Below are 27,644 nucleotides of genomic sequence, written 5' to 3'. Positions count from 1 at the left end.
TATGATTTCTCCGCTTCCGTGTTATATAACTATTTAACAAACCAGTCAATTTCAGTTTGAATACAAGACTGAAAGATCAGCTGGAATCCCAACCCAATGAGGGAGGAAAGCTGCCTCGTAGTGGAAGACACTGAGAAATGGTGACTCTGGTAATGTAAAGTTGGTGAGGTACACCGTCTCCCCACCGGCGAGGTATCCAGCCCAATAACCAAAAGTCCCGATGGTCATAATTGTGTGGTTGCAATGGGCGAGAAGGGCAAAGTCTTTTCCTGAGGTCGACTCAATGCCATCATCCAAAAAGTAAACATCTCCTTTGGAGGCATCAATGTTCTCTTTGCACCACTGCATCCCATCGCTGGCCACTATGAAGACAGGCTCAGGATACTTCTTCCTAAAGTAGGCCATGGCATTTTGGAGGTAGTCTTTATCTGCTAACACCCCTTTCCAGATCTTGGGCATGACATAAACATAGTCCCCCCTGCGCACATGGATCCCAATGTAGGTCACATGTTTTCGGTCCCCTCTCAGCTGGTTCAGGTGCTGGTTGACCTCTTCCTTGATAAAGTCATGGAAGGTGAACTCTCTGCGGATCTCATCCTGGATAGGGTGGTAGAACGTCCATGAACAGGGATACCCGATCAGCTTAACATACTTGCCCTTTATAGTCCGGTACTCATTGGACATCCAGTCATGGAGCTCATATTCCTTCCAACATATTGCAGTGGCATTGCTCCTCGGAAGAACAGGTAAGGAGATCTTGAAGATTTGGCTCAGCAATTGGTACATTTCGGGAAAAATGTATGCAGGGCGCCCATTGATCTCGGCCAGCGCATACAAAGCTGCATATTGTCCCATCTGGTTGCCCAAACGTCCCATGGGCCTTATGGTCCATACACTACTGTGGTTATCAAAATGTATTGATTTATTTTTTTCAGACCAGGATATGGTACAGGGGCATGTATTTGAAAAGGAACATAATGTGCTGATATGCAGGAAGTAAACATATGTCACCAGACACAGGGACAGATATAGCACTAAGAAGAGAAGGCAAATCTTTCGTCTTCGGTGTTTCAGCATCAATCTTCGAGGATCACAGTGGCATTTCCTGCTCCTAAAATAAACAAACAATGAAAAGGAAAAGTTATAACACTGCAAAGAGAAAACATTTTCAGTAGGAAATGTGTTTTTGAAGGATATATGAAAATGATTACTTTTCTGACTACACTAGAGCCTCTAAAATGCCTTGCATACAGTGGACTCGGCCTGTCATAAGGGATGTATGTCATTACAACGCATGCTTTTACAATGCATGCCATTACGGCGCAGGTTTTACAACGCAAGTCGTTACAACGACTTGCGTTGGGGGGCGCTGGATAGTGAATAGTTTAATTTACTATTCCAACTCCAGTCCCATGGATAGTAGAGAAGGTGTTGGATAGTAATTAAACTATTCCCTATCCTAGAGCGCCCTCCAGCGCAATTAATTGTAATGACTTGCGTTGTAAAAGTTGCGTCGTAATGGTAGTGCGTTGTAAAAGCTGCGTTGTAATGGATGTTTCCCGTCATAAGCAGCCCCTGTTAGGAATTCTTCTTCTATTGTTAAAAGCCAATCCATCTCTTATTTTAAGAGGCGGACCCACGTCACCACCCATCCATCTCGGAAACCTCCACTGGCTCCCCATCCAGAAAAGATTCTAGTTCAAGATCCTCATGTGCTCCTGCAAAGCTCTATACCATCAAGGACAAGCCTACATTACCATCGACTGAACTTCCATCTACCCACAAGACACATATGCTCCTCATCACTTGCACTCATGTACACTCCCATGCATCCATCACAGCCGCAGCGGGGGTCACTCCTTCTGCTACATCGTCACCAAGACGTTTAATGACCTGCCTCTCCACCTCCGAACAGCACCCTCCCTGGCGGACTTCAGTAAGAAACTCAAGACCATGCTGTTCAGCAGAGACATGGCAGCCTCAGCACTAGATTCCCCTAGGGCTGATAGAGTTGTGCTATATAAATGCAGATTTATTTATTGATTGATCTGCAAAGCGGAAAGAAAATGCTACTTACCATTTGTAACAATCTTCTGGTGGACACTAACTCCCTGTCTCCTCATCTCCTGAATATCCCCATGCATCAGATTATCCCCTGGAACATTTTTCAGTATTTCTCCTGTGCCAGTAGGTGGCATCGACTCCATCTCGACATGGGTTGCTACACAGATGTAACATCACTTGACACATATCATGCCACACTGGCATATTGATGTCAGAGTCTCATCCATTTTTCTTAGCGCCTGGAGGCAGATATGAGGTTAGCTTAATTTGACTGTGAATAAACAGTGCAGTTATTTCTAATATGGCACCTTTCTATCCTGCTCATTAAGACCATCCTGCAGAACAATGAGGAATCTACGGGTAGGGTACCCACCAGAAAGACTAAGTACATTATTCTTCTGATGAATGCTTCTACCTGCAGATTCCTCATTATTTGGGTACATACCACAATAGTACTTCCTCCCAAGTGGTGAGTCTGAAGGAACGTTCAGACCCTGAAATTCCACAGCACAGAACAAGCAAAATGGCCATCCCATCGTGCATCTGAATACAAGTAATTATGCGTGGAGAATGTGTGAAAGGAAGAGTTTGATGCTTTTTCTGTGGTGGATTGAGCAGAAGTGCCTCCTGGTAGTTCTTACCCAGCAAGGGCATAAACAATCTTAATGCAGAAAATGATCTTTCTTCTGGATCACCTAACCCTTCTTGTTGCTCACATATCCAACTAACAGTTGATTGTCAGATATGAACATATGTCCCGTGAATATAGAAGCTAACTGCCTTATGAGGGACCAGCAGATGTCCATTAGGCTTGTTTGCACATCACCCGGGAATCCTGTGGATCTCAGTCAGGAATGTCTCCCTCAGGCAACCGAAGATTCCATGCTATTGGCCACCAAATCCAAAGTGTCCAGGCATGCAATAAGTATCTGCCTAGAGGCATCCTGGTTGTCTTTCAAGTTGTCATTTCCCAACAGGTAAGGGATGGCATTCAAGGAACACAGGTACAGAAGTGGGGGCTGGTGACATTTTAAAGTGGTGAGGACTAAATGCCTTTCTTGGATGACATGAGGCGAGTGAGCCTAATTCTTACATTTCTGGTGGCCAAACAATGACCATAGGAACAGGAACAGTAACCCACTGAACTACCTTAACAAAAACAATAAGGGTCAAATATAAACATTTCTGAACGTAATAAGCTGTCAATATTTGTACTTCGTGGACAAAAAGTAAATGACAAGACTTGCTGTCATAGATCAACTAATAAGGGGAGCAAAAGAAAACCGATTCAAACCTTCAAGATGTTTATTTAACAAAAAAGAGATCCTCAGATAGAGACTTTAACTCCAGACGTCTGAAAGAGAGTTGAATATCATTGGGCAGCAACCGCAGCACTAGCTCTCGGAAAAGCGCAGAAAACTTCACTTTGACTTTTTTCTTTTAAGAGTTTCATGAACTTATTGCAGAAATAAAAATAACTCGATATTTCTGCACTGTTGTTAGAATTGGGGGGTCTCTGTTTGGCACAGGAAGGTACTTGTGACAAGCAGGGACCCTCTCCTCTAGTCAGGGCAAGGGAATTACCCTCTTAAAATAACCTCTGCTCACCCTCTAGGCGGCGTGGCACGAGCAGTCAAGGCTAGTTCAGAGGCAATGTAAGTTAAGCATTTGTGACCACATACAGTAACCCAGTGACAACACTACAAATGGACACCCTACAAGGTTTATATAAAAAAATAAGTATACTTTATATAGAATTATCACAAGACCAATAAACGACAAAAAGAATCCACAGTACTATTAAATTTCAAGAGTTCTGGTTAAAAAGGTGTAAATCAAAGTTCTGTGCGAGTCGGTAGCCTTGTCCGGCTACAGCGTGCTGAAAGAACACAGGGCATATTATCAAGGACGGGCGATACATTATCGCCGCTTTTATCGGCAGGAAACTGCCGATAAAGCGGCGATAATGGGCTTGATAATATGCTCTATGAATTCCTATCGAAGCCCATGTTAGATGTCTTCACATCTAATATGGGCTTCGATAGAAATTCATAGAGCATATTATCAAGCCCATTATCGCCGCTTTATCGGCAGTTTCCTGCCGATAAAAGCGGCGATAATGTATCGCACAGAGTCTAACAAATCCAGCGGACCGCAACGGTCCGGGCCCGCTCAGATGTCGACAGACTCAAACACAGTACCTTTTCCTTGAGGCTGCCGGCACGGATGTGCGAGCCAGTTCCGGGGATTGTCGCGGTGTACAAAAAGAAAGCGTTGCAGGTCACGGTGTCCCTTCCATCAAGGTGCAGGCTACGGCTCATTGACAGCGTCAGTGAGCTCAGAGCAGGCGTTGTTCGGGCGGATGTTGCTTGTTGCGGTGCTTCCAGCTTTACGGTACAGCTTTCGAGCCGGAGTTTAGGAGCTGGCGTCGGTCAGTCTGGACAGCGGTGCGAGTCGGGCGGTGCGTCGCGAAGTGTGCGAGGCGGTGCCCAACTCCGGTGCGGTCACAGGACTCGAAGTCAGCAGCAGTGACGCGTCGGTCAGACCAGTTCGAGTTGGTGAAGCGAGGCGTTGCACGTTGCGGTGTCCTTCTAGACGCGATGCAGGCTACGGCTCGTTGACGGCGTCGAGACAGAGTCGGTGAGCGCAGAGCTTGCGTTGTTCGAGGCGGACGTTGCTCAGTGCAGTGCCAACAGGACACCGGGCCGGTCGTGAGAGTAGGTCACAGCTTCCTGCCTCTGTAGCCACAGGATCAGCAGCAATTCACAAAGGCTGGTGCAGTCCACTGGTCCTGGGGCTTCGTCAGGGGGCAAGCTCTCTTTCAAGCCCTTGGAGATCTTTTTAGCAAAGGTAAAATCCACAAAGTCCTTTCTCCTCTCTAGGCAGCCAGGCAACCACTGCAGGCCAATCTCCCAAGCAGCACTTCAGCTTGGGAATAGTCTCTCCTCAGTTTCTTCAGGTTACTACTTCTCAGCTGAGGTTTCTTCTTGTCAGTTCCAGGAGTGATCTAATTTCATGGGATCAGGGTCCCAATACTTATACCCCAAAATCCTTTGTTCTCTGAGGGGAGAGGGGCCTGTGCCCAGTTCAAGCCAGTTCTGAAGCACTCTGTTTACCAGACTTCTCCTTCCCTTTCACAGCACAGGGCAGGCACATCAGACGCCCCACAGGAGGTGGAGCCAGCATTGTGGAAGGCAAGTACAGTCCAGGATCACTTTGTTGACAGTCTTCCTTCTCTTCTTTCAGTGTGCAGGGCAGAGACATCCGACGCACCACAGGGGGTGGAGCCAACACTGTGGGGGGCGGGCACAGTCCTATTCAGGTCCCAGGTGCAACTCCTCCCTCCCATCTTGTTGCAGATCTCCCTATTCTCCACCGGGCTGCCCCAGCCTGTCTCCTGGAATTCCCCAGTCCTGTCACACACAAACCCAGACAAGCAATACACAACCTAGCAGAGGCGGGCTCAAATGGTTAGGCAACCAAATACCTACTTTCTAAAAGTGGTATTTGCAAACACAGAATATTAAAATAAACTTTAATAAAATATGTATTTTATTATTCCAGGCATACTAAACTCGAATTTCTACCATGTTTTCTGAGTATGCTAGGATTATAAACATGTAACAATCCAGCAGCCCATTCTAGCCTATGGAGAACAGGTAGCCTTGCAATAGTGAAAAAGTAAAATGGCTGTAATTCACTATAAGGACATGCCACACACATCAGGGCTTGTCCTAACTTATACTTACAATGCACCCTGCCCTCGGGCCTACCATAGGGGTGACTAATATGAAGAAAAGGGAAGGTTTAGGGACTGGCAAGTGGATTCACTTGCCCAGTCAGCATGACAGTCCCAGACTGTACGCAGGCTGCGCAAAGGCAGACCTTAGACACGTTTTACAAGGTCGCTTTTGTGGGTGTCACAACTAGCGCTGCAAGCCCACTAGCAGCAATTGGATTTACACGCCCTGGGCACACTCAGTGCACTGTACTAGGGTCTGACAAGTAAACCAAATATCCAATCATGGAACCACTAATTAATAGATCAATTTACAGTAGGGAGCACACGCACTGTGGCACAGGACAGCAGTGGCACAAATCCCAAAGCATCGAACACCAGAAAAACACATGAGGCAACAGCAAAAATGGAAGGGAGACCCACGCCAATGGTGACAGGTCTAACAAATGTTTTGCCACGAGTGTTGTACATTAATTATTTAACTAAATGCACGCAGCTCCCGCCACATTCTTTTCTCTCACATATCACATCTTACTTCTCTATTTTGCTGGTAAAAAATAAACCAAACTCTTGGTTTTAAGAAGCTTAGATAACAAATTGAGATGGTACCATCGTTACATAGTGATGCAGTTCATTTTACACAAGCTCACCCTGGCCTTTTTGCTACATAAAGCGCAACCTCATACCGGATATATCATCTTAATGATTTCATTTATAGAGTTATTCAGTTTACAAATCCCACTTGTGAGGCTGTGCTCTCTTTTCATTATTGTGTTTCCTTTAATTTCCTACAAATGATGACTTGCGAGAGAGTGGGACAAGCGAGACTGGAGGACTGCTAAAGTTACCCCAGCACATGTTGCCTGATTACTCGAGTCGCCTGATTGAAATAAAATATTCAAGACTAAGTAAGACACTGCATCAAGGCACGCTAAAATATATGGTTTTTCTCACTACATGAAAATGTCCGTCCCTCTTGGCCAATTGTCTGTGCCCCACACCTTTTTCCTTATCCGCTCTGATAATGCTATATTTCAAAACACAAAACCCCTCCTGGCTGCCTATATGGTCAACACATCAGGCCTACTTCCCAGACCATTTTCAAACCTGCTCTCCTCAGCCACCCCTCTCAGCTCTTCAACTGTTCACTGCAAGCCCACAATAAGTGCTCCATTTCTGTTTTTCCCATCTCCTGCTCTCGGGAGGGTCTGTTGAGTTAAAACCACCCCACTCAACGTCCTGCCTGTTCCAACACCCCCAACCTTCCAGCGCTAGCAGTGTCTGCTGACCGTTTCGTCCATTCAAACTATGCTGATGGTCAAGAGAGAAGCCAAATTGATGTCCATGCTATTATGCTACCCATATGCAGTACATTCTTGGAGTGTATGTTATATGCATAAATAGGTCAGTGAGCTGCTGAGGTTAGTTTAGCCAATAAGGGGACTTAGAATGTGTGCATTCATTGCTTTCAATTGCCTGCACTACAAGTCCGCGAAAGTATGGAGTAGGCAAAGGAAGCAGACAGATATCTTACTGTGTAAAGCACACAGCCTTGGCCTGATTTGGACGTGTGCAGATTTTCCTCCACCCTGCTTTCAGTATTGGGAGAAGAAATTCTGCATGTGAATTCTCCTCCTATTAAAACACGACTTCCAAATCTAGTTGGGATATAGGTTACAACCCGATCTAAAGCATGCCCCCTGCACGTTCCACGGCCGAGGCCAGAATAAAAGGTGCTGTCAGAAAAATAGTAGATTATCTTGGTGCAGCATTTTCCAGCATCTTCTGCTCCTTGCATGTTACCATGTGCTGGTGGTTTCTGTCTGTTCATAAGGGTTCAAATTTAGGCATTCTGTCGTGTTGAGGTTCTCGTGAAAGAGCAACAAAATCAACATTTCTTCGATTCGGATAATTACAAAGAACACTTTGGGGCCCATTATGATGTTGGGCGGAGTGCCCCCGCCAGGCTGGTGGTAGCCTCCGCCAGCCTGGCGGGGGCAATCCGCCAGACATCCACACTCGTTTTCCCCCCCGCCATATTAGTAAGGCGGGGGGGACCTCGGTGGACGGAAAGACCGTCCGCCGCTTTTCCGCCCCGGTCGCCTTGTATTAATTAAGGGCGGCCGCATCCTAATACCACCCACGGGACCCCCGCCCTTATGACGGGCGGTCCCTAGTCCCGATAGGATGGCGGGCGGACTAAGGCCACCCGTCGTCCTAATGACCCCCTTAGCTTGGAAAAAGTGACCATATTATAGCTGTATATGTCCTGCAGGCTTTAATAGTGAACGTTGTTTATAGTAATACTTTGTGATTTATGTTTCCAATTAAACCTTATGTGTGCATGTTCTTAAAACGATGCTTGCAAACTTCCAAAAACCACTCGTATATTCGATTTCACAATTATTTGCATCATTAAAAGAAGAGAGCAATTATTAGTCTTCTCATACTGTTCAGGCCCTTTCGAAGTCCCGTTATGTTGATGTTTTATTCCAGTCGGGTACTGCCCCCTTTAATAGTGGTTGTAGCAATTAACAGTCGCGGCCGGCATTACGGGTGGTGGGGGTGTGTGGAAATGGGGTCGTCGCGCCGCAGAGAGGATGGGGGGGATGCGGGAGGGGTTTAATGAAAAAAATATCAAATGAAAGCATAACTTACCGTCCCGAGACTCCCGACTCCCGCCATCCTGCACGTTGAATTCCTGCATCGCTCGTCATCAGGAAGGCTGCAGGCAGCCTCCCTCTTCTCCACCAATCACAACGCTGCAATGGCAACATTGTGATTGGTGAGGCCACGCCCCGCCCGGGTCATATTTTCTCTATGTATAGAGAACAGGGAGAGTGGGCAGTGTTGCTCGAGGGCAGGGGGGAGTGGCTTGCCCACTGTTGTACAAACCGACTGTTTGGGTGGCCTCAGGCTAAGGAGCTACAGTTAAGCATTTGCTTTTCTATACTGTGATGATCTCCCTGATAGGCTTTACCTCAAAATTAGCCGCAATGCTGAAAACAGCCTCTATCAATCTATCAAACTGTTGTGTCTTGACAGTTGGTAAGTGACTGCAACTGAGAGCTGGGTCCAAAGGCATCCCTAAATAAGTGAAGGTCCGAACACTCCTCACTGGTGTACCACCAATGGTAAGATGACATATTTTCACAGTTTTGGGCTAAAAAATCATAATAAAAGATTTTGTTACATTTGTTTTTAAATCCAGCCTATCCCTAAAAAAAGTAAAAGCATCAAGTAATTTCTGCAGGCCATTGCTATCAGGATTACATCATCTCCATAAAACAGTACAGGGATTGGGCATACACCAAACTGAGGCATGTCCTGTCCATTGGCCAATAAAACATTCATTAGGTCATTAACATAACTCATAAAAAGAAAAAGGGCCAGTTCACAGCCCTGCCTTGCAAAATCCTCTATTAATTTTAAACAATTCAGTGCATTCGCCATTAAGTCTAAAACTCTTCTTAGCTGATACATCAAAATGCATTTGTCTAAATCATGGGTACTCACAAACTTTCTCTCGGGGGCCAAACTTAAAGTGTGGTTTGTGTCCGAGGGCCGCACTGGTGGGGGTGGGGTCAGTGGGGTAGTGGGCCAGGGCTAGAGCAACAAAAAAAAACTGGGACCATGAGGTTGAACACAAGTCCCTGCAGCGGACGCCTTCGTCCACTGAGTCACCAAACCCAGCATACACACCTCTCTCTCTCTCTTTCTCTCTCTCTCTGTGTCGCCCTCCCTCTCTCTATCTATCTCTCTCCCTCTCTCCCTCTGTCTCTCTCTGTCGCACTCACTCTGACTGTCTCACTCCCTCTCTCTCCCTCGCTCTCTCCATGTCTCCCTCTGTCTCACTCACTCTGACTGTCTCACTCCCTCTCTCTCTCTGTCTCACTCTCTCTTTCTCTGTCTCCCTCTCTCTCTCTGTCGCCCTCTCTCTCTCCCTCACTCTGTCTCCCTCTCTCTCCTTCCCCCACTCTGTCTCCCTCACTCTGTTTCCCTCAATTTGCCTCCCTTCCTCTGTCTCCCTCCCTCTGTCTCCCTCACTCTGTCTCCCTCCTCCCTCTGTCTCTCTCCTCCCTCTGTCTCCCTCCTCACTCTGTCTCCCTCACTTTGTCTCCCTCCTCCCTCTGTCTCCCTCCTCCCTATGTCTGTCTCACTCTGTCTCCCTCCTCACTAGGTCTCCCTCCTCACTCTGTCTGTCTCACTCTGTCTCCCTCACTCTGTCTCCCTCCCTTTATCTCCCTCCTCCTCCCTCCCTCCCTCTCCTTCTGTCTGTCACCCTCTCCCTCCCTCTGTCTTCCTCCCTCTGTCTCCCTCCCTCTGTCTTCCTCCCTCTGTCTCACACCCTCTCTCTCTGTCTCCCTCTCTCTCTCTCTCACTCTGCCTCCCTCTCTCTCCTTCCCTCTCTCTCTCACTCTGTCTGTCTCACTCTGTTTCCCTCACTCTGCCTCCCTCCCTCTGCCTCCCTCTCTCTGTCTCCCTACCTCTGTCTCCCTCCCTCTGTCTCCCTCACTCTGTCTCCCTCCTCCCTCTGACTCCCTCCTCCCTATGTCTCCCTCCTCACTCTGTCTCCCTCACACTGTCTCCCTCCTCCCTCTGTCTCCCTCCTCCCTCTGTCTGTCTCCCTCTGTCTCCCTCCTCACTCGGTCTCCCTCCTCACTCTGTCTGTCTCACTCTGTCTCCCTCCCTCTGTCTTCCTCCCTCTGTCTCCCTCCCTCTGTCTCCCTCCTCCCTCTGTCTCTCTCCCTCTGTCTGTCTCCCTCTGTCTCCCTCTGTCTCCCTCATGTCCCTCTGTCTCCCTCGTCTCTCTCTGTCTACCTCCCTCTGTCTGTCTCCCTCTGTCTCCCTCTGTCTGTCTCCCTCTGTCTGCCACCCTCTGTCTGCCACCCTCTGTCTGCCACCCTCTGTCTCCCTCTGTCTCCGTCCCTCTGTCTCCCTCCCTCTCCCTTTCTCTATCTCCCTTTCTCTATCTCCCTCTCTCTGTCTCCCTCTCCATTTCCCTCCCTCTCCCTCTGTCTCCCTCCCTTTCCCCTCCCTCCCTTTGTCTCTGTCTCCCTCCCTTTCCCACCCTCCCTCTCCCTCTGTCTCCCTCCTTCTACCTCCCTCTGTCACCCTCTGTCATTTCACCCTGCCTGTGTGTGCCCGGGCTGAGACAGCTTCCCGGGCACACACACAGAGCCGCACCCAACCACCTCACAGGTCTTTAAAAGACCATTTGCATGTTAATGAGGCTTTGTTTTATTTCACCTCTTCTTAGTGCCCCTGTAGCTCCACTCTGACTATTACTGGAATCGCGGCCCTCCACAGAGCAGCAGAGTCTCAGAGTCGCGCTGCTGCAACGGGGGCAGTGTTTGCTGACACTCTTAAAATTTTTTTTTTAAAAACACGGCTACGATGTCTTCAAGGTCCGCGGGCCGCCAAGGGAGGCTTGCCGGGCCGCTGGCGGCCCGTGGGCCGAACTGTGAGTACCGGTGGTCTAAATAGACAACCTATGGGTTCCTCCAACTCCAATGATGTCATAAGGTACCAGAGTTTTTATTTGACTGATTTTTGCTATCAAAAGTGCTGCTCACCTCCATAAAAGAGAGGTGTATGGATCCTTTCTTTGCGCGTATCAAGAGGGAGAGAGAGGACTAGAAAGCTAGTCCGAGTCCCCGTGGTTTATATGTGTTATCAAAAGAGGCTAGCTTAAATATGACCAATATTGTTAGGACTCTGATTAGATTTGTCATGGGCACCTCGTTGGTGAGTTCATGAAGCCCTCACCCACCAACCTGGTTGGTGGCATGCTTCATCATCGGGCCCACCCAGTGACACCTAATGTGTCCCGGGTGTGCTGCGACGCCTGATTACAGCGGAGCTGGTATTTTACTGAGAGTGCAGTGTGAGGTGTAAAATGAAGTGTGAGTTAAAACGGCTTGGCGAGGGTCCCAGTACCCGAGGGTAAATTAAATTTTAATAACTGGGCCCCCGTCAGCAGTTAAAATAAGGCTTGGGGATGTTTAAGGGAGGCGAGTTACTACCTCCTACATCCATCAGTTGGTCGACATGTTTCAGCCAGTGCCTTAAACTAAATCTGGCTTTCCTTAGTGCCTTTTTAAAATAGAGTGTAGTGCAGGGTAAAAGGGAGTGTAATCCAGGCTATGTGTTACACTCACTAAGGTGTAGCTACCGGAGTACGAGGACGGTGCAACAGGTACAAGGCAGGCTCTGACCAGAAAAGCTGGTCAACCCCTTACCGCTTCACACCTGGAAGCATTGGCTGCAAAATGTAAGCGCATATATGAGAAGGGAATCCCCCCTCTCACACTTAGAGAAACACCTTAGTGTGAGTGAACCAGGTTGGTGGGTGAGGGCTTCATGAACTCACCAACGAGGTGCCCATGACAAATCTAATCAGAGTCCTAACAATATTGGTCATATTTAAGCTAGTCTCTTTTGATAACATATGGGTCCTTTCTTTGCCCTCACATACTTACTAGTTACCACTCTAGGGATGTGGTGGATCATTAAAGAACGGCACATTTATAACCTTCAAAAATGCACCACTGTCCAGAGTTGCGCTTGCTATGATTAGTGCCCACAGGACTCTTCTCTAATTCTATCCTTTCTTACTCAAGGGACCTTTTTATACTGTTGTTCCCATATGTGCCATTTCCTATCACTGTACACCAGATCCATTTTTCACACTGACCACCAGTGCCAAATTTGACACTGCTCACAAGTGTCTGCTTTGGGCACTGTCTGCCACTGACAGATTGTCCACTAGTGGGCCAGCTCCTCAATCTGTGCAGAAGTACCAACCGTACACAAGTGCCAGTGTCTATTTAAGCTCATCAAGGCCATTAAGGCCACAAGTACCATCTTCTCACGCTTTCCATCAGTGCCTGTTTCTCATTATGTTCACGCATGTGATCCTCTCACACTGTTTGACAGCGCATTCTCATCACAGTGCCCACGAGTGCCAACTCATCCCACTGCCCATGTGTGCCAGCTTCTCACACAGCCCAGCAGTGTCTTAATGTTCTCAGTCATGCCATTTCTCACACAGCACACTATTGCCTGTTCCTCATAATGACTGCTGTCATATCTTCAAATCAACCTCAGCTTCTCACACTACATTCCTACGTTCACTTCTTAGAATGCTGATGACTGAGTGCCAAATTCTCTCACCATACACCGCTGTCAGCTTCTCACTCTGCCCAGAATTATCAGCTCAGGACACATCCCTTGAAATGCTGTTGTATCAAATTGCCCACCAGTGCTATCTTCTCACACTGCCCTCCAGTATGAGCCCCATACTGACTCTATGTACTAGAGCCTCTCACTACACACAACTGCCAGATTATCTCACTGATCTTCAGTATCATGAGTGTCTCTCACTATGATGCCTTATTTCCATCTTGTAAAAGTACTCACCTGTATCAACTTCTAATGATGCCCTGTAGTATGATTCCCCTGCACTCACACTGGTTACATATTCTCACACTGTTCACGTGTCTGTGTCTGTCATAATGCCCCCGGTGTGAGCCCACTATTGTCCCTAGAGTAAGCTACTGTAGACAGCATGAGGAGTTGACACTTGTGGATAGTGTGAGAAGTGGGCACTGGTAGGTAGTGTGAAAAACTGGCATTTGGTGGATATGCAAGAAGATGGCACTGGTGCTAGTGGTTAGATATTTTCAAGTGACAGCTTCTAACTCTGTCTATCTCAGTGTAAGCTTCACGCAGTGCCCTCAAATGTGAGGCTCTCGCAATACCCACCCAGGATCTCTCAGTGGTCACAAGTACAGTCTTCTCACGCTACACACGTTTCAGATCCTAATACTATTCACGTATATTGGCTTCTTACATTCACACCTGTGCTAACTTCTCTCACTTCCCTCAAGAACCAGCTTCTCACACAGCCCACCAGTGCAGTTTTTCACAAAAGCCACCAGATTACACTATGTAGGCTTATCAAATTGCTCACCATTATCAGCTTGTCACACTGCCCACCTGTGTTCACTTATTAACTCCTCACTGATGCCATTTTGAACCCTGCCAACTTTTGACAGCGTCTACCACTTCCCACTCATGCTAGCATTTGTCGCTGGCTCTCTGTCAACTTCTAACATGGTCCACATATGCATGCTTCACACTCTAAATGCTCTGCCAGCTTCCCACCCTGCTCACCATGCCCTTCTACTGACTCTGCCAGTCCCACAAAATGGCTATTCTGGCAAGCCCTTTTTGCAGGGTTATCCCTAAACCTTTTGCTTTCCTCTGATGTTTTTCTGACTTCGTTTTTGCTGGTTTTTGTACTCTGGACACTTTACCACTGCTGATCACTACTAAAGTGCAATTGCTCCCTGGGTAAAATATGATTGTGAATGACTATTCGTCATCGGTATATCTGATTTACTGGTAAGACCCTAGTAAAGTGCACTGTGTGTGCCCAGGGCCTATAATTCTAATGCTACTAGTTCACCTGCGTCACTGATTTTGCCAATTACATGACTAGCCCTGCAAACATGTCTCAGATCTGCCACTGCAGTGTCTGTGAGTGCAGTTTTGAACGTCCATATCGACCAGGCAATGCATCCACTTGCCAGGCCCAAATCTTCCTTTTATTACATGTAAGGCTCCCCCAAGGTAGGCCCAAGGTAGCCCCATGGGCAGGCTGCAGTGTATGTGAAAGGTAGGACATGCACCGTGTTTTACATGTCCTGATAGTGAAATACTGCTAATTTCATTTTTCCCTATTGCAAGAACTATCTCTACAATAGGTTATCATTGGAGCTGCTTCGTAACACCTTAGTGAGTGTAACTTTTAATTGGGAAGAGATGGAGAGTCACAGTTTGGGTTCCCTTAACTCATGATTTAAAAATACATCTTTTTGTGAAGGAGGTTTTTAAAGTGTGTCGTTGAAAATGCCACTTTTTGAAAGAGGGCATTATCTTCCATTGCCATTCAGTGCCTCTGTCTTCCTGTGAAATACATGTCTGATTTTGGACTGTTTGTGCGTTCACTCAAGACAGTCACACAAAGGGAGCTGAGGTGTGCCCTGAATAACCAGAATACCCATTACCAGACCGATGGGCCTTCCTGAGCTAGAGTGGTGCAAGGAGTTGTCACTGACACCTGAATAGGGCTGTGCCTGTCCTCACACACCCCTGTAGTGTGTCTGGAGCCAGGTCAGGGCAAGGCAGGAACTGTGCACTACAAAGACTATCCTTTGAAGTATGCCTACTTCAAAGACAGAAAGAAGTATAAGTATTGGACCTGTAAGCCCACATTTTGAGAATACTTCTGGATCAAGAGGAGATTCTGCCAAGAAGAAGAGCTGGAAAAGCTGTAGAAAGAAAACCACCACTCTGCTTGTTGCTGTGTTGTGCTGGCCTGCTGCTTACTGCTTCTGTCTTGGACAGAGGAAGGACTGGAATTTACTTTCTTATCCTGCTTGTCAAGGTTCTCCAAGGGCTTTTGTGTGTTTGCTTCCTGTTGGAAGTCACAGGACGATAAAAGACATCATCTGCAGCTCCCTTGAACTCCTCTGCCAAGTAGTGCCAATTCCAGTTCTGGAAGTTTAACAAAACAGGGTCTTGGCTCCTACTACAGCAAGGCTAAGCCAGAAATAACAAAGTAAACAAAAACACGTGCCAGTGCTGGTCCTTATTTTCTGAAGTCCGCTAGAACCTATATGAATGAAACATACTGGTCTGTTTATTATAACATCACTTGTTTAATGATTTCTTATTTCCACTAATTTTTTACATTCTTTTACATTTTTTGGAAAAAAAGATCTATTTAGTGCATATACAAAATTGTACAATAGAAAACGATCAATAACCATAACAAGGCATAATTATGTATATTTACAGTTCAACCTCTCTGTATTTACAATCTCATTCACTCCACAATCATACCATCCTCACATACGTCAATAGAATAACAAACAAAGAAAAATGAAAAATGGCTTTGTGTCAACACAAGTATTTCTTTCCACTTAATGTTTCCTAGTACCCTTTACATTACACCAATTTTGGATACAGATGTGCAGCTGTCAAGGCTAATCACAATTTTGAAAGTAGCGTCCTACTAATCCTAGTAACTGACACTGAGCCACCTATAGTCGACGCGTTTCGAACTCCCTAATTGCGGAGTTCTCCTCAGGACCATATAAATCTAAAAAGAGCAAAAGACAATGTTTTAGTCATCTATCCAAGCTGATTAAAATGCAGGAGATATATAACCACAACATGCCACCACCGGCAAAAAGAGGTCCGCCTACCTCTGAACCAACAGGGTGCAAATCCCAAAAAGGAAATCATGTAGTGAGGTTCTTCAATTCTAAACATAAAGCAAACATTTATGTAAACATAGGACTTCGAAAACATATTCACAATCAAGACATCTACTGCGCATCACCAATTGGAGAACTAACCTTTATCATTGTCAACTGACGACCGAAGTCTGAGCAGGGGGGGAAAGAAAGGGAGGAGCGTGTTAGGGGTTGTGTGTTAATGGTTTGAGAGGAGTTTCCACACTCAAACCAAAGATTTTTGACTGACCTTATTTTTTGTAGTACAAGGGCCAACTCCTAAAAAAATACATAACGCCGTAATTAATTAGAGGACTTGTGCTCAACGCCGCCTATGTCTTATTTGATGGCGGTTGACTGCTTACCTGGTATAATTCCCAGTGGATCGTACCCGCGCTTCACAATGTGTTTTGTCCGCGGTCGTTTTAAATCCGGGCAATCCTACGGGGAAAGGCACAGGGAGACTCGTTATTTCTTTAGTTCAATCCGGCGCGACCACACGCTGTCCACCTAATCTTAGAGAGACTTACATTTTCGACATAGTTTCCTCGCCGTAAACAATATCCAGCGTTTTCGTGTTTGTGAAGTGCCTCTATTATTTCTACTACCGTGGCAGGACATGTGATCATCTTTGTCTTAAAGGGACCTTGTCCCTGAAAGATAGTGAAAACTTTATTAATACAATGCAAGCGCAGTCGGTACATTTGCGTTTATTCTGCGGAAAAAACGCAGTTCATAACTTCAATGAGGTGTCACTAGGCTAGTTTTTCGACGGACGACAAGGGACCAATTGGTTCCTTTAAATGACATCGATCCTTTAGTTATTGCTAGGTCCAACCTAAATGCCCGAGCGTAATTGACATCCAGAAGCATGTAATTGATCAAGTCATTATTTTTGGGGTGACGGACCTCGAAATTATTGGGTTAGGTTGCAGACCTAAGGGGTACCCCTATAAATTTCCGAGATTTCGTTAAGGCCGTTTACCGCAGTATTGTATTTCATTATCAATAAAGCCTCTCTTTGTCCTAATCGTGCCTCTGTGTCCCCTCCTCGTGGATCATGGTCTACCTTTGAGATAATCGTCCAGTGTAATTCATCCTCTCTATGCTTCTTCAGCAGCCAATGTTGAACCAAAGGTGCGTTAGGGACTTCTCTCCTTAAGCGTGATTTGTGTTGTGTAATGCGCTGTCTTGCCTCTTGTGTGGTTTTGCCTATGTACAGTTTCGGGCAAGGGCACACTATCCCATATACCACATTCTTAGTCTGGCAGTTTGTGAATTTGTCATGCCTCCAATGTATCCGATTGAAAGAAAACACCGATCCCTCTTCCGTTTGATCGCAACATGTGCAATTACCACATTTGTGGTGTCCCAATATTTGTGGAAGTCCCAGCATTCCTCTCAGAGTGGGTTTTGTCTAACGCAGTAAGGCTGCCCGGACCACATCATTTGCCACACTTTTTTCTTTTTTGTAGGCAAAAAGTGGTGTTTCTTGTAGATCACAGTGAAGATGTTTCACCAGGTGCCAGTTTTGTATCACCATTTTCCTCAGTTGGTGTGTGTTAGGCCCAAACGTCGAGACACATACTATCCTGTTACAGTCAGCACGTTCCTTTTTCTGTAAAAGAGTTTCCCGAGGGACCCACCAGGCTCTTCTTAATGAGTTCTTTAGTAATTTCTTCGGGTACCCTCTTTCTAGTAACCTTTCCATCAGGTCATTTGCATGTTTGAAATATTCATTTTTGCTAGAACAATTTCTTTTTATTCTTAAAAATTGTCCTAACGGCAGATTTTGCCTGAGACTTTTAGGATGGTGACTTGTGAAGTGAAGTGCTTTGTTTCTGTCGGTGGATTTCCAGTTCTGGGCCATTGGAGCCGGTTTTGCTGCTTCAAGGACTGAAAATTCACACATCGCAGTTCAGCGCCTATTTTTCCTGCTATAAGCCCACCGTAAAGTTGAAAAACAAATGTATCACTGTGGGGTGGCCAAAGAATTGACACAGCTCCGGTTAAGCGGATGAGGAATGGCAGCAGCCAGAGTCCTGAGCACCATGTTTCCTACTTAAGAGATCCCTGCGCCGACTCCGATGCAGGCCCTGCTGTGTGGCTGAAGGAATCAATGCGTCACCTGCATGCAGCTAAGAAAATTGATGCACATCACCTGTTTCACCGCCACATCTACCCAGCGCTTCTGGATTTTCCACTCATACCACCTGTGCACCAAGTCTCCAGCGACACCGTAAGGAGCCAAGGCTGTGTGTATGGAATTTGGGCACTATGTTGAAAACCGAGTACCAATTTATATATATACGTATATATATATATATATTTTTCTGATGTCCACCCAATACACAGACTCGAATTTGTCTGCCATCTGTGCACCACTGTTTCCAACAATTGACATACCGGCTACCCCTACTTACATCCAAGGTTGGTGTGGAGATCTGGGGTGTGTACCTCACTTTACAGTTAAACTTACAAGAAACAGAGGGCATCTCCATAAGACATTGCGATGCACGCACCATCAGTTTGATAGAATTCCAGGATGCGTGCAAGGTCAAATTCAGAAATATAGAGAGTCTTCCCTGTAAGAAACCATGTTTCACGCAGCACATTCTGGTTTTGTCAACGAACAGAACAGAAAACGTGACAACCTTGATGTTTCTCATAATCTGTTAATAAACTCAATTGGTGTGCCCTAACGCTCATATATAAGCAATTTTATCGGTGACTCTGTTGACCAAAAATTTCTTTGGCCCTTTCGATAAGATGCTTTCACCCAGCGGGTATGTTCTGTGGGCCTGCACATTTGATTAGCGGTCCACAGAAAGTTGTCACACTCTGTCGAGTACGCAGCATTGCAGTTTCAGACGCCCCTCTCTGCACCTTTTATTTCCGGCGAAAAAGACCGACCTATAAGAATCTTTTCAGGAGATGAAAAGGGTGCTTACGGCGAAGACTGACATTTGTTCAGTTTTTGTTGACCAAATTCCAGCACTTTCGACATAATGCTTTCATTTAGCGTGTGTGTTCTGTGGGCATGCACATCTGATTAGCGGTCCGCAGAAAGTTTCCACTCTCTGCTGAGTCCGCAGCACTGAAGTTTCAGACGCCCCTTTTTTGCACCTTTTCATTGCCGGCGAAAAAAATCGACCTATAAGAAACTTTTCTGGGGATGGAAAGGTGCTTACGGCGGAGACCGGCATGTGTTTAGTTTCCGGTTCCGCTTCTGATGTCCAATCACCACAGCTGGTACACCGGCGACAGTGAAACTTTACTTTCCTTCTACCTTGCAATTATAGGCTCTCATCCATACTCACGAGCCTATCAGGAGAGGGTCAACACTAAAGCGAGTTCCCAACAAGGTCCGCTCTGGACATTTTTAATCTCTGACTGCACGCTGCCTCACTACCTTCCCCTCGGCTCAGTTACCAGACCGAGGCAACGACGGACAGGTAAGTGAGCGCTGCGTGCAGGAGTCTTTTTATTCTTTATGGCCATTTTCAAGCCAGAAATAGGTTCATTTTGTTGAGAGGCGCTATACAATATATAAAATACATGTCTGTAATACTTTGTGGTTTACAAACAGCCATACCTCGCCTCCTCCCCCCATAAAAAAAAATAAGAATTTAATATAGGTTTTTTGAACAAATGTTTTGATAAGCTTTTGTTCATTGCAAACATTGAACTAAGTATGTGACAATATGTTGAGGAGTCTCGACTCAAAGTCCCATTGACCTGCTTTTTCTGCCTGACTGCCTTCATTCTTCTGATCTTAAGGTACGGAATTTAAATAAATATAACCGTGGAAATTTCAATTTTTCTTTTTCTACTTAGTGCGTGGCCTCTTTGTCCTGAGCGAGTGCCAGGCAAGGTGAGGCCATTCCTCCCTACAACGATGGGTGAGTGGATTATATATATGTGGACGCATTAAGTATGATACAGCAAATGTACCTGTCATTAAACTTTTGCAATTGGTATTGTGCTGTGTATATACACTTTCTTCTTCTCTGTTTGTGTCCTGTCTCATAGGAGAGTTCCTGGATTAAAAGACCATACAACTGGTAGGTCTACACAATCCTTCTTGTTTGTATCACGTTTTGTGGTAAGTGTTGCAGTAGTGTACATTGTAGGTCCTGATGAAAGCTCGGAGGGGCTGAAACATGTCGACCATTCTACATCTATGATAAATAGTTATATTTCTCAAATACTATATTCACCCTGCTTTTAGATATGCCGTTCTGATGGCCACTCCTATTAAAATTGTTCTCTAGGCATCAAAACAGGCATTTTTAATTGTCACCATTTTTGTTTTACACTTTTTGAGCACTGCAACCTACCCTATCAGCTTTCATAAAACTCATTTTCCGGTTAATGGTTTTTTCTGCATGATGATCCGACCCTAGCTATCCTCACTAGATGTACTGAGGAGATGTCTAGCGGACATCATTCTTTGTCAAAAAAACCCCAGATGATGAGGTTCTGCCAACTGGTGGGCTGATGGGTTTCTTCTTTCTCTAGTTAAGAGCACCTTCTCTCTCCTATGTCACTTAAATAACCACTAGGTATTTGTGAGTCTGTATACCAGAAATAGGTACCGACCATTTTTAGACACTTGGCATCTTCCGTGTTTTTTCAAGTAGTTCAGTTGGGGGACAAGATACAAGCAGGTCTATAAAAACTTCAACTCCCCTAGGACCCTTCCTTCCACATTTTTTCTGTCGTCCTCCATATTGTGCTTATGTACAAATGCGTTATCTATTGCCTCTGAGATAAGCCTGGCTGCTCATACCAAGCTACCAAGGGAGTGGGAAGGGGTTATCTTGAGTGTGTTACTCCCTTATCATAACTAGAAGGAAGGGCCCCTGCTTGGACAGGGTGCAAGCCACTGCCAACTAGAGACCCCCATTTCTAACGACCACCCTACCCACTAGGGCCTGCATATCAAACTGCCAATCACAGTCAGCTTGTCACACAGCCCATCGACTCCTGCTCCTTACATTGCTCACAATATACATCATACCTTGTCCATGACAGCTAGAGGGGATTTTAGAGTCCACAGACCCACCTCTGTGACTTACATCATGTTGTTTATGTGCGATGTACAGGATTACAGGAATATAGTACGGCAGCTGTCAACAAGGAGATGATTTTCACCAAGGTCTCCTAAGTGGCATCACAGACCTTAAGGAACATTTCCCCTTGGTGACAGCTGCGCATCTACAATTTCAAATCTAGCCTATTCCACCACAAATTAACTGCTAAATGGTAAGCACACATAAAAACAAGGTTTTCTTTTTTTATGCTTATTTTACAATATATTTGTCTTTCTTGTACAAAAGTTGACGTGTTTACATTACAGAATTGTCGCTGATTTTATATTGACAGTGAGAACATTGAACTTCAAGGGCAACAGATAATTGCCATGACTTTTTTGGGTTCAGCGATAGAATATCGATGTAACAAACATCGATGTTCTAAATATCAAAGTAAAAATATAGAATGCAAAAATATCGACTCCCTATACTTAAACAGATAAGTACAAAAATATTGATTCAAAAATATCAAAGTAAGATATGTAGATGTAAAAAATATCAAATTAAAAATAAATATAAAATAAAATAAAATATATTAAATATTAATATTATATATATAATCAATATTTTAAAATAAAATAAATCATTCTATAATAATTTAAAACATTAAATTATTTAAAAATAAATTCACTTACATTTCTCAATACAATAAATGCAATAGTAGAGAAAATGTTGGATAGCAAAGGGGTAACAATTGCTATTCCCACTCCAGTGAGTGCACCAGTAGGGTAAGTGATGGATAGCAGAGAGGTAAAAATTACTATTCCCACTCCAATGAGTTAAACAGTAGGGAAAGGGCTGGATAGCGGAGACGTAAAAATTACTATTCCCACTCCAATGAGTTAAACAGTAGGGAAAGGGCTGGATAGCGGAGACGTAAAAATTACTATTCCCACTGCAGTGAGTGCAACAGTAGGGAAAGTGTTGGTTAGCAAAGAGGAAAAAAATACTATTCCCACTTCAATGAATGCAACTGTAGGGAAAGTGATGAATAGCGAAGGGGTAATAATTACTATTCCTACTCCAGTGAGTGCAACAGTAGGAAAAGTGTTGGATAGTGGAGGCGTAAAAAATACTATTCCCACTCCAGTGAGTGCAACAGTAGGGAAAGTGCTGGAAAGCGAAGGTATAAAAATTGCTATTCCCACTCCAGTTAGTGCAACAGTAGGGAAAGTGCTGGATAGCAGAGGGGTACAAATTACTATTCCCACTCCAGTGAGTGGGTCAAAGCGCCAGGATGCCCTTTGTGGTGACAGGTTGCGCTATACAAGTATGCCACAATACAAGTGCAATAGTAGGGAAAGTGCTGGATTGCAGAGAAACAAAAAATACTACTAACATTTAAACAATAGAAACAATTTAAAAATCCTAAAAATAAATAAACAACATTAAATAAATATACAGTTAACATTTTTAAACATAATATAAATTACATATAACAAAAAACTACAAATATTATATAAAATAATTAATAAATACATTTAAAAACAACAATTATTTAAAAGGAGCAAATATTAAAAAACAAAAAAATTATGTAAAACATAAATGTTTCAATTTATTTCCTACCCTATAACACCACACCAATTAAAAAAACACTTAGAAGTTGTATTAAAATGTATTTCCATAATGAAAATAATAATAATCAATTAAAAAATGATTAATAAAATAATGTTAAAAAGCATTGAATACATTTGCTTTAACACTCAAATATATACAACAAACACGCCTAAAACTAATTACGCAATTACCATCTTTATTTTTAATTAATTAATTAGAATAAATGAACTAATTATTAATTTATCAATTAGAAATAAATTACTTTCCACACTTCCGACCTATAAACACCACAACACACACCTTTACCATAATTAATTACTAAATAATTAATTTTAGTTAATTAACAAATAATGAATAATTCATCAATTAAGAAATAAATTATTTCCCACCCAAGACCACAACACACACAGAAAATTGATTACACAATTATCACAATTAATTACTAATTAATTAAATAAAATGAACAACTAATTATTGAATGATCAATTAAACATATATTACTTCCCGCCCTTCCCACCTTTTACACCTATACACACCACAAGACAAACCTAACATTATTTACACAATTACCATAATTAATTACTAATTAATTAATTAAAATTAATTAAGAACTAATTATTTAATAAATTAAAAATATATTGTTTCCCACTCTTTCCACTATTTACACCTATACATACCACAACTCACACCTAAAGTTATTTGCACAATTCCCATAATTAATTACTAAATTCATTAATTAAAATGAATTAACAACTAATTATTGAATCATCAATTAAAAATATATTAGTTTCCACCCTCCCCACTATTTACACCTATACATACCACAACACACACCCACAATTATTCACACAATTACCATAATTAATTGCCAATTAATTAGTTAAAATGATTAACAAATTATTAATTAATTCATAAAAAAATACTTTCCACATTCAACACTGTAACATCTCAATTAAACAAATATTAATAAACTAAAAAAAAATGCAATACATTTAATATAATTAAATCACTTCTCACCCTATTCCCCTATAAATCCACAACCATCTATGGTACTAAAAATGCAAAATTCAAATAAAAAAAATTAATAACTACTAAAAATAATCAATACATTTAATATAATTAAATTACTTCCCACCCTATTCCCCTATAAACCCACAACCCGCTCCAGTACTAAAAACGCAAAATTCTAATAAAAACAATCAATAAGTACTAAAGTTTTAACACATATAATAAAAATACAAACAATTCTTATACAAAACAAATAAACCACATACATATAAAATGTATACCAAAATACGCAACAAAAATAAAAAAATCGTTATTTTTAACAACTATATTTTTGCAAAAGATATTAAACACTTCGATATTTTAAACATCGATATTACTTACCTAAAATCGTTATTCTTGACCACAATTTTCTTATGATATTTCTGACCTACAATATTTTTACTTCGATATTTGTGCAAGTCGATATTTGTACATCGATATTCTGTCTCTGCACCACTTTTTTGGTATCTATACTCAAAGGCAGACTTAAAAGTCTAAACCACAAAATCAGCTTGAGTGACAAAAATGAGGAACTCAGTACGGATATTACAAATTCTCCTGTCATGCCTTTGGAGTGGCTAAAATGCTGCACGACTAATCTTTTTTATACACTTAGGGCCTCATTAGGATGGCGGGCGGGCTTTGCCTGCCTGCCACCCTATCGGAAAACGGGACCACCCGCCTTAAGGGCGGGGGTCCCGGGGGTGCCATTAGGATGTGCCCGCCACAGTGGCGGGCACATCCTGTGCTCTCTGCACTGCCCGCCACAATGCTGAGAATACAGGATGCAGGATACATCACAGCTACCCCCCCGTGTGCATCCCCCACTCACCTTCACTCTGGGGGCCTGCAGAGGGCCCCCAGAGTGAAGAACGCCTGCCTTTCCATGGCGGCATTGCTTTGCAATCTTGCCATTGTAATATGGCTGGCGGTATCTCATAGACACCACCACCATATTCAACATTTTCTGCCCCGGCCGCAAGGCGACCGGGGCGGAAAAGTGGCGGGTGGTGTTTACTTCCGCCGTGGTCCCCCCTGCCATACTAATATGGCGGGGGGGGAATTCAGAGAAGAATGTCGGGCGGGTTGCCCCCGCCAGGCTGGCGGTGGCTACCGCCAGCCTGGGGGGGGAGCAATCCGCCCGACATCCTAATGGGTCCCTTAGCCTTTTCAAAATACTCACGCCGTGAGTAAAACATCTTCAAAAGGTTTCAAAATGGCTGCCTTGTATATTTTCTCTGTACTTGGAAATTTCACTCTATATTTGTTATCTCCTTTTCTTCCACTTCAACTACATATAAATACTTCAAACAGCTATTATTTGGAAGTTTGATACAACTAACTTCCTTGAGAAAGCTACAGTAAGCAGGAGCAAAACATGTGCCGACTTTTCACTGGCTCAAGGAGAATGTTATCAATAGAAATAACCCTGACATGTCAAATGCTTATCAAGAATGTCAAAACAATGGCAAAAGTATCCTTTATTAACAATTAAAAATATAAATACAATATAATGACTTACTAAGTACCATCCATGGACAAAAATAAAGACATTTTGAAAAATGATCAGATTTTAATCAAGAAATCACTGCTAATGAGTGCGCCGGTCTTAATACGAAATGAGTTTACAGTTTTACTGCCTTGCTTTCCGTAGAATGAATAGATGTTTTTAATCATAAAATGTCAACTCGGCCCTCTTTGCAGAGATTGCTAACAGGCATGCCAATATGAGACAACTGTGATTAGGATTATTTGGGGAAAATCCCCCCTGAGAAAGTGAATTGTATCTGGCTCAAAAAATAGTGCAACATGTACCACACTACTGATGGGTAGGCGGGTGTGACTCTAGAACCAGACAGATGGTGCTTCTATCATGAGTGCTCAATGTACACCCTTTGATTATTCAACCTGTACTGTCCATGATGTTGGCATTAAACTCTCCTAAACAGCAAGGTAATCTGGACACATGGGCTGACACAGAATCCTGGAGTATCAGATGGTAAATATGACAATTATACAACACAATGTGGAAAGAGCCAGTGTGGCTAGTTTAAAGTGGCTGATGTTTGCCCAATGAAGGGTGACCAAAGGGCGAAGGAAGTACAATAGGTGTACAATTGGGATGGCTGGGGTGATGGGATGGGGTTCTTCAGCACTAGGGCTGCAAGCAGTGCTTAATTTGTAAAAGAATAAGTGCTGGTGCCCAAAGCTCTGCTCAGAAGCCGGGCCGGCACAATTAAATGTCAGCGTGGCGAATAGCAATGCTGCGTAGTCCTGATCTACTTCACACCTCTTTAATCTATTAACAGACACTCCCACCCCTTTATTCCACGCTTGCGGGTTCTTCCTTTCTCCCTTTGTGACGTTTTTTTAGTCTTTGTCTCCCTCCTTCTTTACCCTTTGTGTGTTTTTCCTTCTCTTCTTCTCAGTAAATTTCTGATGCTTAAAATTAAGTTCCGGCCCTAAAAATGAGTGCCAGTGGCCCCACCTGCTCAAAGAAGCATTGGCTGCAAGGGTGTTCCATGCACACAGTTACCTTCTCATGTCATAGGTCCTGTCCGCCTTTTCACGACTCTCCCAGCGCCTTGATGCTTCCTCGCTGGTGTCCAACAGTCCTCCACGATCCAAGCTCTGCAAAAAAACAGACACGCCCTTTGTGCAAAGTGTACCAGTGAGTTTACTGCAAAACTATGAGCCTCTGAGAAACACAGCCGACAAACGCCATCCAGAGCAACAACTTCGAGGCCCCTTCTCGAGTAGACGCATCAAATGGCTGCGGATCCGGGCGCAGGCGCTTAACTTTAGGAGTCCGAAAAAGCAACCTTTCCCGGCCTCTCCACCCTGTCTCTGTCGCTCTAAAGTCCACAGCAAGAGGCACTGTTCTTATAACTGTGAAAACCTGTCTTTCGACTTCCGGAAATGCAACCGGAGATGCACATTTTTCCTAATCCCTGCATCACAATTTTGCAAGACGGGCTTTTCAACCACACTCCGGTGGAAACTGCAACGGACTAGTTGACAACTAGGCCCTGCTGGGTCTAGTTAGTTGGTGACCTGTGGGTTTTGGAAATCTGCAGGAGGCACAGACAGGACTGCCTTAGAGACGACCCGGATTTCAGTTCCAGTAGCTCATCTCATGCTTGAACCCGGCCTTGACCAGGTGAATGCTGGTTCTTCCCCCCAGTACAGGCAGGCTGGGAGAGACTCACTTCAAGGACAATCAGTGACATCTTTTATATCTAGGCTGGGAGCAGGCTTTGGAGCTGAAACGGAGCAAAGCTGAATGCACGCACGGCACTCTATGCTGAAATATGAACTCGTTTTTACTTTCTCAGAGCTGTTGAATTGTAAATTGCGCCCTGCAGATTACAGAAGTCTTTCTGCGATGTATACAATACCCACTGAGCTGTCATACACATAATTCAAACGCAGTGCCTGCAACAGGAACGGTAACCCTATAAGCTATTTTATGATGATTAAAACCTCAGCTATTACCCACAAATCTCTCCACCATTAACCACCTCAACCGAGCTCTTCTAGCAGCACTGTGCCCTTTGGCTGCATACGCAAAGATCTCCCCGCCCTAACCTGTAAACTACCTGAAACAACAGCCTGTCATCCGAAAACAACTACACCAGCTTCACTATAACACTTTCCTCATCTGGCAATTTTCGAGGGGCAGAGTTGGTAAAATAACACATATGTACTAGCAAACTACCGACCACCCAGATGACATCAATTTCTGTCTCCCCTGCCACCATCTTGTGGTTTCTGAGAGCACGTGTTTGTTTCCATTAACAGCCCTGTGCACTAACCTGTCTGATAACGATCCAG

General features: G+C 44.1%; 1 protein-coding gene across 1 annotated transcript; it reads right to left on the bottom strand.

Moving 5' to 3' along the window:
• LOC144767532 (galactoside alpha-(1,2)-fucosyltransferase 2-like) lies at positions 1 to 26,442 on the bottom strand. Its single transcript, XM_078650955.1, has 2 exons — positions 26,347 to 26,442; positions 1 to 1,111 (listed from the first exon to the last, which is right to left on the bottom strand). The coding sequence occupies exons 1-2, from the start codon at positions 26,352 to 26,354 to the stop codon at positions 52 to 54; spliced, it is 1,068 nt and encodes a 355-aa protein (XP_078507081.1). The 5' UTR covers positions 26,355 to 26,442; the 3' UTR covers positions 1 to 51.
• Positions 26,443 to 27,644: the final 1,202 nt, after the last annotated feature.

Source organism: Lissotriton helveticus, chromosome 7, assembly GCF_964261635.1.
Source record: "Lissotriton helveticus chromosome 7, aLisHel1.1, whole genome shotgun sequence".
Classification (NCBI taxonomy): domain Eukaryota; kingdom Metazoa; phylum Chordata; class Amphibia; order Caudata; family Salamandridae; genus Lissotriton; species Lissotriton helveticus.
Note: the sequence above shows the minus strand (reverse complement) of the source record. Positions and strands in the feature narration are given on the sequence as shown.